We start from the raw sequence: 19,151 nt of genomic DNA, 5'->3' as shown, positions 1-19,151 counted from the left end.
GACTTACAGACATAGAGAACAGACTTGTGGTTGCCAACGGTGGGGGGGTGAGGATTGGGAGTTCGGGATTAGCAGATGCAAACTAGTATGTATAGGATGGATAAACAACAAGGTCCTACTGTATAGCACAGGGAACTATATTCAATATCCTGTGATAAACCATAATGGAAAAGAATATGAGAAAGAGTATATATATGTTTAACTGAGTAACTTTGCTGTACAGCAGAAATTAACACAACATTGTAAATCAACTATACTTCAATAAAATTTTTAAAAATATCTGTGTGATGTACTCTAAAATTTTTTCTCTCACCCTTTCTAGTGCTGGTAACATCCCACCTGTGGTTTCAGACCCACAAATGGAAAAATTCTACTCTGGCTATTTTGGCCTTCTCTCAGTTTCTCAAACACACCGTGTTTCTTTATGCCTCAGGCCCTTTGCTCTTGCTGTTCCTTCTTATTCCTCACTCATCCCTAGCTCTTTCGATGGCTAGAAATCATGTTTTTTGCTTAACACCTGCTCAAAAAAATCTTTCCTGGTACACCCAGCATGGTAGGTTTTCTCCATTACTTCCCCTTACCACTCTATTTCTGCCACAGCACTCATCACAATCTATAATAGCCTTTTTGTTTAATTCTTACTTTCTGTCTACTAGAATGAAAGCTCAATGAGGGTCCTTTTTGATCCTGTTAACCAGTTTATCCCCAATATCCAGAATAATGTCAGGCACCTGAGGGGCATGCACATTGTTGACGGAAGAGATAGGCAAGCAGACTCAGCTATGGAAATCAAGTGGAGCGGTAGTCTTACTCCACAATTCCCAAGTACAGATTGGAATTCTCCCTGAGCCTCTCATAAAGTCACAGAATAAATAGAGGAAGGTGATTTTATTTCTCTAATTTGCAAATTAACAATTTTTTTAAAAGAAACAAATCAGTACAATAATAGGTAGAGTCATACACGTATTTCTGGCTCCATTAGGTCAAAAGAAAAGAAGGACAAGAACACAAAGGAGACAAGCCTTCTAAGAAACTTGCTGTTCAGTCTATAGTCAATATGAAAAGGTAGCCTTTGGAGCCACGAAAAAGATGAAATCGTAGATGATTATGCTTGATTCTGAAGGAGTCAATCTCTCTGAGCAGCAGTAAGCAACAACTCAAATGTCCAAGTAGAGCATCAGGGTCCCTGAACAAAGAGCCTTCTTCTGGTTCCTCGGGCTCCCCCCACCAAGGGTATGGGCTCCCCAAGCAGTAGCAATATCATTCATAGCAAATGTCCCTCCTGTTTCAGGATGAGAACATCCACCCACTACAAGACTACAGAAGGACTCCTGGAGAGAAATGGGTAGTGTTCCCCACCAAAGGAGCTGAGGCTGGAGAAAGATAGTTTTCTCATGTTTCTGTCTTGGAAGCAGGCCAATGCTGAAGTCAACTGGGCTATACCAATTCTGGTGTGAACATGGAGCAGCCACTGGGGGTAACAAGGTACCTGGCTGTGCATGGGTTGATGAGGCAGGAGACGCCAGGCCAGCACAAAGTCAGAGGCCCACTCTTCTAGTGTTGGGTCCACTTGATGCTCTTGAGGTCAATGCCATCCTGCACCATCTCCCAGAGAGGGCTGCCAAAGAGAAGAGGTATTTGGATGAGTGAAGGCTTAGGAAGCAGCCAGCACTGGCTACTAGGCTGTAAGCCTTGACTTGCCTCCATCTGCTCTTGTCTCTCCTCTACCTCCTTGCCCTGATAGACCCCAACACAAGAGGTTATCAAGTCTTTCTCAGCTATATGTAAGCAACAACTACTGAAGCCCACGTGCCACAACTACTGAAGCCCGTGCACCTAGAGCCTGTGCTCCGCAACAAGAGAAGCCCCTGCTCGCCCCTGCTATAGAAAGCCAACACGCAGCAAAGAAGACCCCACGCGGCCAAAAAAAAACAACAAAAAAAACCCTAAAGAACTGAATAAATTCAGATGTTTTTCATTATTTAATTAAATTTTATTTATTTGGCTGCATGGCTTGTAGGATCTTAGTTCCCTGACCAGGGATTGAACCCGTGCCCCCTGCAGTGGAAGTGCAGAGTCTTTTTTTCTTTTTTTTTTTGAACAGAGAACAGGAGTATTTATTTATTTATTTTAAAATTTATTTATTTATTTATTTATTTTTGGCTGTGTTGGGTCTTCGTTTCTGTGCGAGGGCTTTCTCTAGTTGTGGCAAGTGGGGGCCACTCTTCATCACAGTGCGCGGACCTCTCACTATCGCGGCCTCTCTTGTTGCGGAGCACAGGCTCCAGACGCGCAGGCTCAGTAGTTGTGGCTCACGGGCCTAGTTGCTCCGCGGCACGTGGGATCTTCCCAGACCAGGGCTCGAACCCGTGCCCCCCTGCATTAGCAGGCAGATTCTCAACCACTGCACCACCAGGGAAGCCCTGAAGTGCAGAGTCTTAACCACTGGACCGCCAGGGAATTCCCCGTTATTTTATTTTATTTTATTTATTTATTTAAAATTTTTTTAATTTATTTTTATTTTTGGCTGTGTTGGGTCTTCGTTGCTGTGTGTGGGCTTTCTCTAGTTGTGGCGAGTGGGGCTCTGTTGTGGTGCGCGGGCTTCTCACTGCGGTGGCTTCTTTTGTTGCAGAGTACAGGCTCTAGGCGCTCAGGCTTCAGTAGTTGTGGCTCGCAGGCTCTAGAACGCAGGCTCAGTAGTTGTGGCGCACAGGCTTAGTTGCTCCGCGGCATGTGGGATATTCCCGGACCAGGGCCCAAACCCGTGTCCCCTGCATTGGCAGGCGGATTCTTAACCACTGCGCCACCAGGGAAGTCCAGTTCTTTAGTTTTTAAAGACACCTTTTCATACTCTGAAAACAAGTAGCCAAGAGGATCCACTTTCCTGCTTTGTGGTATCTCTAAATCCTAAAATTCAAGGATTCTCAAACTTTAATTTCTGGCAGTGTGAATACACAGCCTAAGGATAAGAGAGGAGCCAGCACAGCAATTTCTTCCAAAGGGTCTCTGGTACAATAGTGCATACCTCATTTCTCGAAGACGCTTCACATGGTAAATGCACTTCTCCACTGTGTAGTCTACTTCCTCCTCTGTAGTGAAACGGCCGATTCCAAACCTGAAAAAGACACAGAGAGGAGCTCTGCATCAGACCTGTGGCACCAGGGTAAATTCATTCAGCAAATACTCAATGAGGATCTACTCCACAAAAGACATGGAGAGAACATGGTCCTTCCCCTAGAGGGCAGAGTTTCTGCGAACATGGTCTGTGTGCCACCTGAGAATCACTCTAGAAGTTTCCTACTCCTCCTCCAAACCTAATGAATCAGAATCTCTAGTGTGGCACTCAGACCTCTTCATCTTTCACAGACTTCCCAGGTGACAGTCAATAAGGTCTGCAAAACACTGCTCGAGAAACTTTCATGAAGAATGAAGAAGGGATAAGTTTAACTAAATTGAGGAAGACTCTAACAGGAGAAGAATAATACAAAAGAGGATGCCTTCCATAAATGCTGCAGCTCAAATGACTGACCTGATAGAAGAGTGAGCTAAATCCTCATCAGTGCCAATTGCTCGAAGGACGTAAGAGGGCTCCAGGGATGCAGAGGTGCAGGCGCTGAGGAGAAAGACACAGAGCCTTGCTCAGTTCAGCAATAAATCTGCTTTTGGCCACAAACCTCCAGTCTTGCTCCCACCCCCAGACCCCTGGAGTCATACCATGGAGACAAAAGAGACATTCTAATCTGACACAGCGAAAGGGCCAGACGCTGCTAGCTGCTCTGGCCCCTGTGAAGGATAACCTCCTTGAGAAGGACACTGCCAAAGCATGACAGAGCATGATACCACGTGAGCTAGGTGTGACACCACGAGGCAGCAGAGCACCAGGTGCTCACTCCCCTACAACCAAATGCATTATCTGTACAGGCCTGGACAGCAGCTAAACCCTTGGTGGCCTCTGAAGCATCCTTGAACTCTGGAGGCCTGTAACAGAACTACCAGAATAACACTAGAACAGATACATGCATCTCCTGGGACCACAAAAGGCACAAAACTCTACCACAGGAGGCCCTCCTAGGGTGGCAAACTTTAGCCTGTGCCCAACCAGCTAAAAATAGGTGCTTACAAAATGACTTTTACTCTCAACTAAGAGCTCTTGTGCCTGTCATCTCCACAATGGGAAGCTTATTAACCTAACACTTAAAGCCAGACTAACTGGTCCTGCCACAGTCCCTGTCTATCCAATCCAACTCACCTTCCCGAGGATAAGGCAACATCCTTGAGTGCCATCAGCAGACTCTCCCCTTCCACATATGCAAAGGAGAGGTTGATACAGCCTGGAAGAGTGAATTACTATGAAAGAAGGCTCAGAGTCTCCAGCTCTGCCAGATGGGGACAGAATGGGCACGTCTGTACCTGGGTAATGGTGCTCAGGGTCCCCATTCATCACCACGTCTGGAAGGCTCTTCATTATCTTCCGTGTCAGTCGTTCTGCTAACTTGGAGATCCGCTTGTGGTCATACTGAGGAGCAGGCAAGGGAGGACTAAGCATAGTGACCATTAACAGCTCAGAAACACACAGGACGAGGAGCCCTGCCTGGTGCCCAGAAGTGACTGGGCATCTGACCCACCTATTGCCCTGTGTTGCTCATGGAGACCACTGTATCCCCAGCACTGAGCACAGAGATGCTCAATAACTGGACAGATGGTTTCAATAACCCAGAATAAATGAGCTGATAACTACTGAAGGGCCTGGATTTTGGAGCCCATAACACCTCCCTCAATAAGATGCCAGAAGCACTGGGACAAAGATGGTTTTCTTAAACCTCCTCTTCTGGCGAAGATCTGACCCAGTCATGCCCAGAAGCCTCAACACAGGAGACCCAGCACAGGGGAAGAATCTGTGGGAGGGAACTGCTCTCCGCATACCTCCATCTCTTGCTGTGCCACCTCACACGCAGCCCCCAGCCCCACCACCAAGGGTGTTGGGACTGTCCCAGACCGCATGCCCCGCTCCTGCCCCCCTCCACTCTGCAGGGCCTCCACACGCACACGGGGCCGGCGGCGAATGTAGATGGCACCAACCCCTGGGAAACAAAGTTTATTATAAAAAAAGAGAAAAAGGAAAATGCAGATGAAACAATATATCACTTTTCAAAGGGGTCAAAATATTCTTTCAACTTTTCTGTAAGCTTGACATTTTTCAAAAAAAAAAGATTGGGGGAAAAGAAGAAACAGCAGCAAAAGCATAATATTTATCAAAATTATTTTGTACCAGAAGGAGTGACAGCCAAAATGGTTTAAAGTAGCTCCCTATGCATGTATAAAATGACATCATGCAATGCAGCATTATTCATAATAGCAAAAAATTGGAAACAACTTAGATGTCCATAATCAGGAAAATGGGCAAATAAATTATGGTACATCCATGCCTGAAATTCAAAGGAGGTGTATAAAAGAATGAGGAAGCTCCTGTACTACCACTATAAAATCTCCAAGATACATTGTTAGAACACTGGTGAAATGTGATAATGTCTGTACTTCAGTTTAAAAAAATTAAAGATGCATTGTTAGGTGAAGATGCAATGAGTGTAGTATGCTACTGTTTGAGTAAAAAGGGGAAGAGGGGAAGTATATATGTGATTATGAATGTATTTATTTATTTATTTTTGGCCACGTTGGGTCTTGGTTGCCGTGCATGGGCTTTCTCTAGTTGCGGTGGGCGGGGCCTACTCTTTGTTGTGGTGTGCGGGCTTCTCATTGCGGTGGCTACTGTTGTTGTGGAGCACGGGCTCTAGGTGGCGCGGGCTTCAATAGTTGTGGCACGCGGGCTCAGCAGCTGCGGCTCGTGGGCTCTAGAGCGCAGGCGCAGTAGTTTCAGTGCACGGACTTAGCTGCTCCACGGCATGTGGGATCTTCCCAGACCAGGGCTCAAACCCGTGTCCCCTACACTGGCAGGCAGATTCCTAAACACTGTGCCACCAGGGAAGTTCCATATATGTGATTATAAATGCATAAAATAGTTCTAGAAAAATACTCAAGAAACTGTCTCCCTAGGGGGAACTGCATGGCTTAGAGACAGAGGTGAGAGACTTTCCACAGTGTACTTTTTTGCAGCTTTTGAATTTTGAACCATATTACCTTGTCTAAATAGAATAAAAATTTTTAATTTAAAAAAAAATTAAAACCTTGAGGGGGAAAAAAAGGGGAGAAGTCAGAATGGAAGTAAAAATTAGCATAATCTCCTAGGGTCTATCAAAACTTAAAAATGTATACAACTTGTGACTCAGCAAATCTGTTTATAGGAATTTCATACCAAAATATGAGCACGAATGTACAAAGATATTCACTAAGTAGCCAAGGGTTTTGAATAGAGTGAGCACTTGCTGAAGGTCACCTTCTCCCTCACAGAACAACTACTGACTTACTGAGGCAGAGACTACAGGTACCATAGCAAGTAAGGCAATGGTTCCCAAATTTATTATGAAGGACCCTAGTTTTAAAATAATTTATGTGCCAAGCTGCATTTATTAAGAAATATTTCATTTCCCCATTAAAATAAAATCAAATTCAAGTATCCTACACTGTCTGAATCTCTGCAGTTCCCAGGTTCAGAGAGTCAGTGCTCAGATACTACATCTGGATAGTGAAGGATACAATGTTATCTAAATCTGTTTAGGTCCTGAGTTCAACAAGCAAGAGTTTGGATAGTGAGGGATACCTGTACACATTTACGTGCTGATCAGAGCTCCTGCTCAATATGAGTTAATTTTATCAAAACAGATTTAGGTACAAAAAAAGCCAATAAGCCAATTTTAGTTAAAGACAGAACACCTGTTGGGCTTACAAAAACACTCTTTACAACCTCTGGGAGCCTTTAGAAGAAGCCCCTCTTATATACTTCCAGGAGTTATCACACCTTTTTCCACAAGGTGTACATCCAGATGACACACCCCGCAGACACAGCAAGCGTACTGGCATAACCAACCACCACAGGCCCTCACCCAAGAGACAGAGAAGGAGTTGTTCATTTTGGATGGCTACCTCCATAAAATAGAGGACAATAGTCTCTTCCCAAAGATTGGGGTGCAGAGGCAGAATTCCAGCTAGAAAACATTCCTAGGCCAATAGGACCATAGGAAACAGACAAGTATCCTTGAGAGATTAATAGGAGCAAAGACTACTAAAACTAGGAACAAACACCAAGAAACATAAAAGCCCATACAATCTTCCCCTAAGGCTAAAGCAAGACACGAGGGAATGAAGAACTCAAAGAATATTGATCTGCAAATCACAGTGGGGTAGACAAGATAACTGGACTTATCCAGCTCATTTGATATGACAAAACCTTTGTTCCTCAACCAAATTAACATCTACATGAAAGTATTTTCTAAAGAGACCAGTGAAGAATGGCCTGCTATATAGTAACTGCTAGAAGCTACCAATAAGCACATGTTAGCACATCTAGCTATTGCTAAATGACACTTGCATTCTGCAGGGCACTCTGAATATACAATTTCCTCTGAGAGCAGTGGGAGTGCCCAGTGAGTCCCAGGAACACCTGTCAAAAAGTTTGCCGGGAGGTCCAGAGAGGAGGAACTCTAGGAGGGGCTAGTACCTTTCGGACCATAGATTTTGTGACCACTGATGCTCATGAGATCAATTTTCATGTCGTTGACGTCAAGTGGGATTTTTCCAACAGCCTGGGCTGCATCAGTATGGAAATACACCTTTCTGGAACTGCAAATGTGCCCTGAGAAAACAACAAAGGGGAAGAACCAGAGCACAATGTTAGGAAGTAACCTGGCAGTGGTCCCACAATGTACCATGAGATCTAAGGCAAAATTATACATGGCATTGGCCACTAGCCACATAGTAAATCACTTCTCTCTCTTTCTGTCTCTGTCTCTCATTCTCAGCTCTAGTGTCCTTGACTAGAATAAACAAGAGCAAGTGCAAAACACCCAATCAAAACACCCCCGATATTCTGATTCATAAGACTCTTCCTACCTCATTAACACTGGCCTTCCAATATATCAGATTAACTTTTAGATCCTTTTGATTTAAAAGAAGCAAAGATTAACAGATCTATTTGCTAATGTACCTAAGAGGTTACAGGGCGAGTGCCTCTGGCTCTATGAGCATAGTAAAGAGATGTTCTAAAACAAAAAAGGTAAAAGAGGAAGAGAAAAAAGGTGGAGGTTTTTTGTTTTGTTTTCTGCACCAAGTGCAATAAAATGAAAACAACATAAAGGGTACTACACCTGGATTCAAATACTAGCTGTGCTATTTACAATATGTCCTTGATCAAGGAACTGAAGCTCTCTCTCTCTTGGTTTCCTTACCTCATTCTATAAAGTGTTACAGATCCTAGTCCAGTCCTGCTCCTCAGATGGATCTCTGTGGTGGGCAAGCGTCAGGGTCCACCCATGATACTCACCTATTTCTGCAATGGGTTGCTTCACTCCAATCTCATTGTTCACAGTCATGACTGAGACCAGACTGGTATCCGGCTGGATGGCAGCCTCTAGTTCCTAAGAACATCAGGAGTAAGGAAACTATATAGTACCAACACAGTCCTCCCTAACTCAGAATGTATGCAAGCTTAGTCTTGAAAAGGGGCCTTTCACTACACACCTACCGGAGTGGGTAAAATTAAAATAGTGACAACACAAAATGCTGGCGAGGAGGCAACGAAACTGGATCACTCATATACTACTGGTGGGAACCTAAAATGGTACAACCACCTGAAAAACAGTTTGGTAGTTTTTGTTTCTTATAAAACTAAACATGAAATTACCATATGACCCAGTAGTTGCACTCTTGGGCATTACCTCAGGGAAATGTAAACTTAAATTCACACCAAAAAACCGACACATAAATGTTCATGGTAGCTTTATTCATAATAGCCAAAACCTAAAAACAACCCAGATGTCCTTCAACAGGTAAATGGTTAAAGAAACTGTGTACTTCCATTACATGGAATACTATTCAGCAATAAAAAGGTACAGACTACTGAGACATGCAACAACTTAAATGACTCGCCAAAGACTTATGCTAAATTAAAAGAGTCAATCCCAAAAGGTTACGTACTATATTATTCCATTTACGTAACATTATTGAAAAGACAAAATTAAAGAAATGGAGATCAAATTAGTGGTTTTAAAAGAAGACCATGGGACTTCCCTGGTGGTCCAGTGGTAAAGAATCCGCCTTACAATGCAGGCGGATCTGATCTGGGTTTGATCCGTGGTCAGGGAACTAAGATCCCACATGCCATGGGGCAACTAAGCCCATGCACCACAACTACCGAGCTCGCGCGCCCTGGAGCCTGCGTGCCACAACTAGAGAAGAGAAAACCCGCAGGCCGCAACTAGAGAGAAGCCCGCACACCACAATGAACAGCCTGCGCGCCGCAACGAAAGATCCTGCATGCCTCAACAAAGATCCTGCGTGCCACAACTAAGGCCTGACGCAGCCAAAATTAAAATAATTAATTAAATAATCAATCTTAAAAAAAAAAAGACCATGAAGCGTCATTGTAGTGATAGTTACAATGAAACTACACATGTGATGAAACTGCATAGAGCTAAACACACACACAAGTGTGTACAAGTAAAACTGGGGAAATCAGAGCAAGATGGATCAACATCAATATCCTGGTTGTAATATTATACTATACTTCTGTAAGATGTCATCATTAAGGGAAACTGATAGAGGGTACATGAGATCTCTCTGTATTACTTCTGACAACTGCATGAGAATCTATAATTATTTAAAAATTAAAAGTTTAATAAAAAAAAAGAGGGGGAGCCTTTCCTACATAAGGTTGTCAGAGTAAAAAGCAGCAAAGAACAAAGTAAGTAGTAAAAAACAAGGCTACTATTTTCAACACTGAGGTAGGGACCACATTTGACTAAAATATTTGTCTTAAAGAAACTAGTAATCAACCTCCCAACATCTATTATACTTTCCCTGACACTGGTCTAATGTAGGTTCTGAATGTTATGTTTCTCTCAGTTTCTTGTTTACTTCCTTTATTGCATATATCTCAATTCATAATTATTTCATTTATGTGTTTGTTTACATGTTAACTGTCCCCTTCACTAAAATATAAGCTCCTTGAAGGCAGGGACTAACATCCTACTTAATGGTGAAAGCTTTCATCTAAGATCAGGAAGAAAACAAGGGTATCTGCTCTCACCACTTTTATTCAACTGGGCAAAAAAAAAGAAATAAAAGCCCTCCAGGTTGCAAAGAAAATAGTAAAATTATCTCTATTTGCACATCACAGGGATCTGTCCAGGGATGGATTTGTCTAGGGATGTCTAGGGATGCTGACATCCAAAATTTGGTGGAGAAGATACTCGGACCCAAAATTGACATATAAAGATATGGGCCAAAAAGGGAAATATTATTCACAAAAACTACACCTACTCTTTTGAAGGATGAGAAACATCAGTGCAGGGAGAAGGAGGCCAGAGCTTTCCCGCGATGGCTGTCACACAGACCAGGAAGCACCAAAAAAGCTGAGAAACAAATCTTCAGCAAAAAAGGAGGATGGTACACACTCAAGGGGAACATACTCTGAGTCACACTGCAAGGCATATTTCTCTAAACCCCTCCGTCACCATTAGATCTAGTCCTTCAAGCTCCAGCTGAGGCTGAAGAGATAGATTTATAGGCTGAAGCCAGGCTCCTCCTATTTTGTCCCTCTTACCTTCAGGTCGATGATCCCACTCTTCGTCACTGGGAGGTAGGTGACCTGAAAGCCCTCAGCTTCCAGTGAACGGCAGGAGTCCAAGACACATTTGTGTTCTGTCTGCGTGGTGATCAAGTGCTTTTTCCGTGATCTGTAGAACCTGGCCACCCCCTAGAAATTGGCAGTGGTGAAAGGAAGAAGAATATACTCAGAGAGACAGCAGTGACTTCCATCCTAGTTGTAGGGAGTAAGTGGACAAAGGCAGTATGCTCCAACATCAATCATCTGACACCAATTGCATGTCCTATAATTCAATTTAATTCTGACACTAACTATCCCAAATTAGCGCAAATCCCACAGGTTAAGGGCCTCAGTCCCCCAAGACTGCCTCCACTTCAGATGCCAGCCGTAAGGCCTAGGTGTCACAAGTCACCCACCCATACTTCCCCAGCTGGCTGCAAATACAGGGCTTCCCACAGTCCCCTAAGGTTCAATAATTCTCTGTGATTCACAGAACTCAATGAAAACACTATATTACTATCATAGCTTTATCACAAAGGATACAACCCAGGAACAGCCAAATGGAAGAGATGCACAGGTGAGTTCTGGGGCAGGGAGGGGCACAGAGTTTCCATGCCCTCTCCCCGTAAATCTAAGAATGCCACCTTCCAGTACAACCATGAGTTTGCCAACCTGGAAGCTCCTCTGAGTTTTGTTTTCCAGAGTTTTTATGGGGGTTTCATAACACAGGCACAACTGCTTAAATCATTGGCCATATGACTGGACTCAATCTCCAGCCCCCCTCTCTTCCCCAGATGAAAGTTACAACTCTCTAATCACATTCTTGGTCCTTCTGGAGTGGCCAGCATGCCCCTTGAAACTATCTAAGGGCCCACCATGAATCACTTCATCACCAGAAACTCAGGTATGGCAAAGGGGCTTGTTATGAATAACAAAACACATTCCTAGCATTCAGGAAACTGCAAGGTTTTAGAAGCCCTGTGCCAGGAACACAGGACAAAGACCAAATATATTTTTTATTGTACCATAGGTGGAAAATGGGGAACATTGCTATCCTTGCATCCCAGGAAAAGTCTGTCTCTTTTATTTCTATTTAAATACAAAACATGCAAATATGGTGATACCCAAAGCTGGCAGTGCAGAAGTGAAACTCATAGACGCATTCCTTGCTGATAGCATTATTTACACTATAATCTCTTCAGAAATCATTTACAAAAATGTCTTAAAAGCTGAATTCACACTCTTTACTGTGATTCCTCTTTTGGGAATTTACCTTAGGGCAGCGGTCCCCAACCTTTTTGGCCCAGGGACCGGTTTCATGGAAGACAGTTCTTCCATGGATGTGGGGGGTGGGGGCAGGGTTCAGGCAGTAATGAGAGCGATGGCGAGCGGCAGATGAAGCTTCACTCGCTCGTCCGGCTGCCACTCACCTCCTGCTGTGCAGCCTGGTTCATAGACCGGTAGCGGTCCATGGCCCGGGGGTTGGGGACCCCTGCCTTAGGGAAATATTTCAAAGGATAGATGAAGCTTTAGAGACAAAATATGCTTTAGTTATATTTACAATCCTTAAAAAAATAGAAAGATTAAACACCAACAACAGAGAAATGAACAGTAAACTGCAATAACACAACTCCATGAAAAAGAATATAGTTAGTTATATTAAAAACTATCGAGTTTGAAATGGAAAAACATAGGATATGTTATTAATGGTTACAGAAGAATAAATGTAGCATGCTACAATATGTGAAAATATTAAAAGCAAATTCATATGTATGTATAATTTGTTTTCTAGAACAATACTAAACAGACTTGAGGTCAGAATAGGGGAGGAAGAAGTGGAAGACCTACACTTTATTTTAAACCTTTCCATAGGGTTAAAAAAAAAAAAAATCTCACCACATATGCATGAATTCCTTTAAAAAAATTAAAATAAATAAAATGTGCAACCCAGTCCCTCCCAGAGCTTATAAGAATACTACTTTAAAAGCAGAATATGAAACTAATTAGGCCAAAATTATAATTACATAAAAACTGTATGTTCTTGAGGACAAGGAACATAAAAATGAAAACATTAGAAGTTCCCTCCCCACCTCCTATCTCACTTACCCAAAGTGTTGAATCCTCTAATAGCAGACAGATATTTACTCTACCCGTCCAGGAGACCAGAGGAAAGCTGTCGCAACTACTCTAGCAATCCTTGGCCTCTAGGTTTGGGAATCTGCGGAAACCTTCAAAGCAAACATTTTCTAAGTTCTGAAAATGCTCCCCATTCCAGAAACCATTCTCATCTTTGGAGAGACCACACCCCTGGCTCTGTGGCCTCTGCAGTCCCAAGGAAGGATACCTTCCTTCTAAAGGGATCAGGCAGAGTACTGATGACTCTGGAACCTGGCCCATGTCTAGGCCTCCTTTACTCAGTCCAAGGTCAGAAAAAGCCATACTGGCAACACAGGTGAGAGACAGTGGTGAGAGAGGGTAGAGCCAGAGTTGAACCTACAGCAGCCCACAATTTATCAGAGCCTTGGTATTTACACAAGTGACCCTGGCAACCAGACCCAGTCAGACGTGTTTATGTTCTGTGAAACACCGACATGACTACTGAGACTGGAATTTTACTTTTGTTAGCACCGAAGATCGGTAGGTCCTAAGGATAGAGTGACTAATCTCAGAATGGGTGATCAAGTGAATGTCTGCAGAAGGCACCACAGCAACCAGTACAAAACGGGGACATCTAAAGAAAACAGGAGGAACTTGCTGCAGACAGATCTCATCAGAAAGAAAGGGAAGGCTGAGAGGAAGGCAGCCCTGAAATCACAGATATGTGTGAAGCTGGTAACAAGAAGCAGAGAAATATATCCAATTACAAGTGTATTCTGGACTTCACTGTGACTAGATCAAAAGGATGGGGAAAAGGGTTGAGTCACCATTATTTACTCTTTGAAGTAGCTGTCGTCCAAAACACCACATGGTTGATGGTCCAAGAGCCACCTCCTTTCCTATGCAACTACCTCACTGAACTCAGTTCAACAGGAGCAAAGACTTAAGATAGAGTAGACTGCAAAGGGCTGAAGGAAGCAACAAATCAGAAAGAGTATGTGTCTGTATTTTCTTCACAATAGGGTGAAAGTGGGTAGCTGGGAAATATATATGAGCCTAAATGATGGCAGGACACCACCTCCCAGGTCAGGAAAGCCCAGATATGCCCTTTGGTTCCCTTCTCTTACCTTAATTGCTATGTTGTTGGATTCAGTAGCGCCACTAGTGAAGATAATCTCACGAGGATCAGCCCCAATCAGAGATGCTACTTGCTGCAAGCCAAGAAACAAAAATAAGTAGCATCAGTTCCCTAGGCAGGAATGCAGCTGCAGAGACAACTAAGACAAAGGTCTGGAGCAAGAAGAGCTCCACTGTATTCTATCAACTGCTCAAGAAGCAGCTCTGTACCCATTAGAATCAGACAAGGGGATATACTCAGCTACATCCCAGATCCCAGGCTCTTTTCCAGCCCAATACAAAATAATAACTTTGGTGTTTTTGAAAAAGCACTTATTGAGCTCTTAGCATGTATACGCATCATGTTAATAAACACATCACCAGGGCTTCCCTGGTGGCGCAGTGGTTGAGAATCTGCCTGCCAATGCAGGGGACATGGGTTCAAGCCCTGGTCTGGGAAGATCCCACATGCCGCGGAGCAACTAGGCCCGTGAGCCACAACTACTGAGCCTGCGCGTCTGGAGCCTGTGCTCTGCAACAAGAGAGGCCGCGACAGTGAGAGGCCCGCACACCGTGATGAAGAGTGGACCCCGCTCGCTGCAACCAGAGAAAGCCCGCGCACAGAAACGACAACCCAACACAGCCAAAAATAAATAAATAAATAAATATATAAACACGTCACCAGAATTGTCTGATTTAATCCACCCAATAACCCCAAGAAGTAGGAACTACTACAATTTCTATTTTCTTTTTCTTTCTTTCTTTTTTTGGCCATGTTGGGCGGATTGCAGGATCTTAGTTCCCCAACCAGGGATCGAACCCAGGCCCTTCCCAATCTCCATTTTCAGTGTGAGGAAACTGAGGCTTCGAGAAATCAGATAACTTGCCAAAGGTCACTTAGCTAGGAAATGTGGGAACTAATCAAATGCCTTCAGAGGGACTCCAAAGGCCTGTTCTTTGAATCTCTTCCTGAGAGAGCCCCAAGCCATTTCCACCTCCACCCACAGCTACAAAAAAAGAAATGCCTCCCACAGGCCACTGACCCTCTGACATCAGAACCTCCTGGAGTCCTCTGTACTAACCTGGCGAGCACGTTCCATGGCTGCCTCACTCTCCCAGCCATAAGCATGTGTCCGGGAATGTGGGTTCCCATAGTAGTTGACTAGGTAAGGGAGCATGGCATCAAGCACCCGAGGGTCCTGAGCATAACAGAATAGATCAGTCTCCTTGAGCCCACAGTTTACTCGGGCCCCACTCCATCCCCTGAGACCCGCCCAACCTGCCTCAGCACACTCCCAACCCTTCAGACCCTGCCTAGATTAGGCCTCAAACATTCTTCCATCCCCTCAGGTACTAACCAAATGTTAGCCTAATATACTCCCTTACCAACCCATCTTAAATCAGATTATTCTACCATCTGCTCAGATAATCTACAAACATTGCCCTGTTCTGATAGCCGTGTCTGCAGGTGTTTCCACTCCTGCCAAGAAATGTGATCTAGGAGAGCCCAGGACATGACAGAGTCCACATGTTGATGAAAACGTGCATTAATATTCAAGTGTTTATCATGCGCCAGGCGCTGTTCTAAGGGCTACTTTATGTCTTTTAACCTATTTAATTCTTGCCCAAATTCACGTAGTAAGTAGCAATCCGGCTAATTCCAGAGCCTATGCTTTTAACTACTACCAGAGTGCCTGCACTGAGTGATGTGTCCAAGATCAATAGCTAGTAAGTAGTAAAGCCATTTCTAGAGGATTACAGCTTAAGCCTCCTGACTCCTGGCTCATTGCTTTTCCCAACACACAGTTCTCAATGGCTCTTACTTCTACAGGGATTCAGCCATTTCTGTGCATTGCCACTTCTACAATATAATTCCTAAAAACAGCTTGGGGAAAGCTGCCCCTCGATCCTTACCAGAGGAGTTGTAGCTTGCACATCCATATACAGAGGTCGCAGCACTGATTCCGCCTCCGGAGCAGTGGCTGCATCTGAGGGAACAGCAGACTGGGGAGCATGGTCTACAACTGACAAAAAATAGAACGGAGTGGCCACGTGAGAGGATGCAACTCTGCACACAGGGCATCCAAGACAGCAGAAGGTAAAAGCTGGATGGAGGTGAGATAAATTTAAGGGGTGCTGAGGTCGAATCTCAGTGGAAAAGGAAACAAAACATCAGAAAACTTGAGCCAACTGTAAAAAGAGGTAAGGGAGAGAGACAGGGTTCTTGGAGGGGGGTGCTGAGACAACATTAAAATTGCATAGTTGGGAGTGAGGAGACCTCTGAAAGGGCAAAGCCACTGAGAAGGAATGTGGAGACGGTATGTAAGATCTCCTTCAAAGGTTACTGGCTGGACGACTGGCATCTCTAAAATTTGGCCAGGAAAGGTCCGAAGGCCGAGCATCAAGGGCTCTGAGGGCCTGCAGGGAAGGATCTGAAGTGCGGGAGGGGGGCGCGCGGCGAAGTCAACCGTTCGCAGGGCCGGCATGAGAAAGTTTGAGGGGTGCAGCCAAGAGGAAGGGTCAGAGGGTCTGGGTAGCGGGCGGAAGAGGGAGGCTCCTGAATATGCAGGTGCGTCCCCACGCCCAGGGGAGAGATCCTCGCCTCCGGGGAAGTGGCAGCGAGCGAGCCCCGGAGCGTACCGCGCAGGCGCAGCCCCCGAGTTGGTGCCTTCGCCCTCGGCCACAGAGCGGCGGGGGCGGCCGCGGCCACCAGCCTCCAAGAGGTTCTCAGTAGCATCATCTCGGTGGCAGCCCTGCGCCCGAAGCGGCTGCCGTCCCCAGCTACAGGCCCCCGGAAGTACTACTCCGCGCCCCGGAAGCGGTTCCTCTGGCCGCGAGTGCGCTCCGCCTCGCGTTCCGTGTGAGACGTGGAGCTGAGCGACCAAGGCCGCGAGCAAGGTAAGGTGGGGGCACCGTGGCGCGGGGACTCGAACGCTCAGCGGGTGATGGAGCCGGGCTACACCCTTCTTTTCCTTCCCGGATTTCCCCGAACCCTCCGGCCTGCTCCCTGCCCCACCTCCTACGCCCCCTGCCCGACTCGGGCTGGCGGCTAGGCCCACTCTCCCCAAGCCTTCGAACTCCGCAGATGCCGGTGGCCGTGGGCCCCTATGGACAGTCACAGCCAAGCTGCTTCGACCGCGTGAAGATGGGCTTTGTGATGGGTTGCGCCGTGGGCATGGCAGCCGGGGCGCTCTTCGGCACCTTTTCCTGTCTCAGGTGAGGGGCCTGGGCCGTGATCTCTGGGCGGGACTACCGGACTTTCCCGCCCCACTCGGCCTGCCGCTGGAATAGAGCCTACTTCTTTCCAATTCCCTCGCTGCCCTATAACGAGCGAGACTGATTTCCTAACCACCTTCAGTCTGGGAGGACAGGTTGGAAGCCTAAATGGTTGAGAATATGAGCTCTGACTCAAACCACTCAATGGCCCCTTACTCATTTTGTAACCTTAGGCAAGTTGGAGCCTGGGTTTCAAGTGTAAAATGAGGTCAGTAACCTCTACATCATATAGAGTTATAAGGCTCAAATCAGAGCACACTTAGCACACAATCTGGCACGTGTTAAGTGCTCAATAAAAGGCTGTTCTTACCGTCTTCCTGCTGTTATATTTATTTCCAATTGCGCATAGCGAAACAAACGATTAAATTTACTGGGAACAGGATGTAGAAATTAAGCAGATAAACTCTACACCCTGTCATTTCCACACATAAAAGAGACTATTCCCATTTTTCCAGATTGTAAATTATCATTTACTGAGCACTTACTGTCAGTCACGGTGCTAAATGCCCTGTTATCACGACAGGGCTGTGAATGCTGTGCTCCTCATTTTACACTTGACACAGCCTGTAAATTGCATTCTTAGTTCTTGAACCCACGTCTGACATCCCTATCATTGTTTTAACACTAGGAAACCGTCTAAAAGACAGATGTCTTATTGGATCATAAACCAGCACAAAAAAATGGTTTCCCTGTCCATGTACTTTATACTGCTTCTGTTGCCTCCCACAAACAGAAGTCAGTTGATACATTCATCAGAATCCACCTAGAGACCCTAACAGACCCTTTTCCTTGGCATTACACAACCCATATGGGAAGAGAAAATATCCTGCCAGACTTCAGCAGTGCCCATTATAAACACAAATTGTAAAAGGGCAGTTAATGTTCCCTGCATTTTTGTTCCCAATTGGCCCCATCTTGGTTTCCTCCTCTCAGGATCGGAATGCGGGGTCGGGAGCTGATGGGCGGCATCGGGAAAACCATGATGCAGAGTGGCGGCACCTTTGGCACATTCATGGCCATTGGGATGGGCATCCGGTGCTAATCAGGGCAGTGGTTGCCCACAACATCCACCCCCTCCCATCATTCCCAGCCCATGTACTATAATAAAACAAGTCTGAGTATTCTGAGTTTCTGTTAGAAGCATTTTTTCTCTCAGCCTGTTACCCAGCTCGGTTAGAGATCTTTGCAGGTGAGCTAGTGAGGTTTGGTGTCTTGTTTCACAAGACCTTTCTGTTAATCCAAAGTTGGGGGGACTTCCCTGGTGGTCCAGTGGCTAAGACTAGGTGCTCCCAATGCAGGGGACCCGGGTTTGATCCCTGCTCAGGGAACTAGATCCCACATGCCACAACGAAGACCCAGCGCAGCCATAAGTACTTTTTAAAAAAAGTTTAGAATGATTCTGCATACCTGGGACTTTTCATAGATTCTAATAAATCCTTATTATTCAACCCTTTAAGGTTGATGCTATTAGTTTTTCACCTTTAAAATGTTAAGTCTAGATTTTCCTTAAGGTCACAAGGTTAGCTATTACATTGTTCACCTAAAAATTGTCCTTCAGATATGACTTGATCAGAAAAAAGAACAAATTCAAACCAACTAACCTCTCAGCTTCATGAATCCCAGATAATTTTCTAACCAGCCACCAGTGAAGATGTAAACTTTACCAACTGACCCCCCCCATTCTATTAATTGGCTTAAGGTAGTTTCATTTCCCTCACCTGTACAAGCAACATATTCCTTGATATTGCCGAGTTCCCCTCAAATATTTCTCAATCATTAAGAAGATGGTAATAAATGTTATAATAAACTACACTGGAATATTTGGGGGGCATAAAGACACTCAGATCTAACTGCAATCAAGGACACTCCCAGAAATTACAGCACCTAAAAAATTCACAACCAAATTGGATGTTGTCTCAGGAATTGATTAAAGGATCTCACTCCG

At 45.0% G+C, this 19,151-nt stretch overlaps 2 protein-coding genes across 2 annotated transcripts; one reads left to right on the top strand and one right to left on the bottom strand.

Moving 5' to 3' along the window:
- Positions 1 to 779: 779 nt before the first annotated feature.
- NFS1 (NFS1 cysteine desulfurase) lies at positions 780 to 16,793 on the bottom strand. The gene is made up of 13 exons (XM_079946166.1): positions 16,571 to 16,793; positions 15,845 to 15,954; positions 15,013 to 15,129; positions 13,942 to 14,025; positions 10,715 to 10,867; positions 8,435 to 8,528; positions 7,613 to 7,747; positions 4,924 to 5,081; positions 4,411 to 4,516; positions 4,250 to 4,331; positions 3,530 to 3,613; positions 3,026 to 3,115; positions 780 to 1,618 (listed from the first exon to the last, which is right to left on the bottom strand). Exons 1-13 carry the CDS (start codon positions 16,668 to 16,670, stop codon positions 1,555 to 1,557), a joined length of 1,377 nt encoding a protein of 458 aa, XP_079802292.1. The 5' UTR covers positions 16,671 to 16,793; the 3' UTR covers positions 780 to 1,554.
- Positions 16,698 to 18,327, top strand: ROMO1 (reactive oxygen species modulator 1). The gene is made up of 3 exons (XM_079946167.1): positions 16,698 to 16,828; positions 17,016 to 17,146; positions 18,140 to 18,327. Exons 2-3 carry the CDS (start codon positions 17,016 to 17,018, stop codon positions 18,246 to 18,248), a joined length of 240 nt encoding a protein of 79 aa, XP_079802293.1. The 5' UTR covers positions 16,698 to 16,828; the 3' UTR covers positions 18,249 to 18,327.
- The last annotated feature ends 824 nt before the right edge of the window (positions 18,328 to 19,151 follow it).

Source organism: Stenella coeruleoalba, assembly GCF_951394435.1.
Source record: "Stenella coeruleoalba genome assembly, chromosome: 15".
NCBI lineage: Eukaryota > Metazoa > Chordata > Mammalia > Artiodactyla > Delphinidae > Stenella > Stenella coeruleoalba.
Note: the sequence above shows the minus strand (reverse complement) of the source record. Positions and strands in the feature narration are given on the sequence as shown.

What these genes read in the sequence shown, in the direction of transcription:
- NFS1 (XM_079946166.1), bottom strand. Translation starts at nt 16,670, where the DNA reads ATGATGCTACTGAGAACCTCTTGGAGGCTGGTGGCCGCGGCCGCCCCC. An exon ending in GTGGGATCATCGACCTGAAG is followed by an intron (nt 8,529 to 10,714) that starts GTAAGAGGGACA and finishes TGATGTTCTTAG; the next exon opens with GAACTAGAGGCTGCCATCCA. An exon ending in GCAACCCATTGCAGAAATAG is followed by an intron (nt 7,748 to 8,434) that starts GTGAGTATCATG and finishes TTGTTTTCTCAG; the next exon opens with GGCACATTTGCAGTTCCAGA.
- ROMO1 (XM_079946167.1), top strand. Translation starts at nt 17,016, where the DNA reads ATGCCGGTGGCCGTGGGCCCCTATGGACAGTCACAGCCAAGCTGCTTC. An exon ending in GGCACCTTTTCCTGTCTCAG is followed by an intron (nt 17,147 to 18,139) that starts GTGAGGGGCCTG and finishes TCCTCCTCTCAG; the next exon opens with GATCGGAATGCGGGGTCGGG.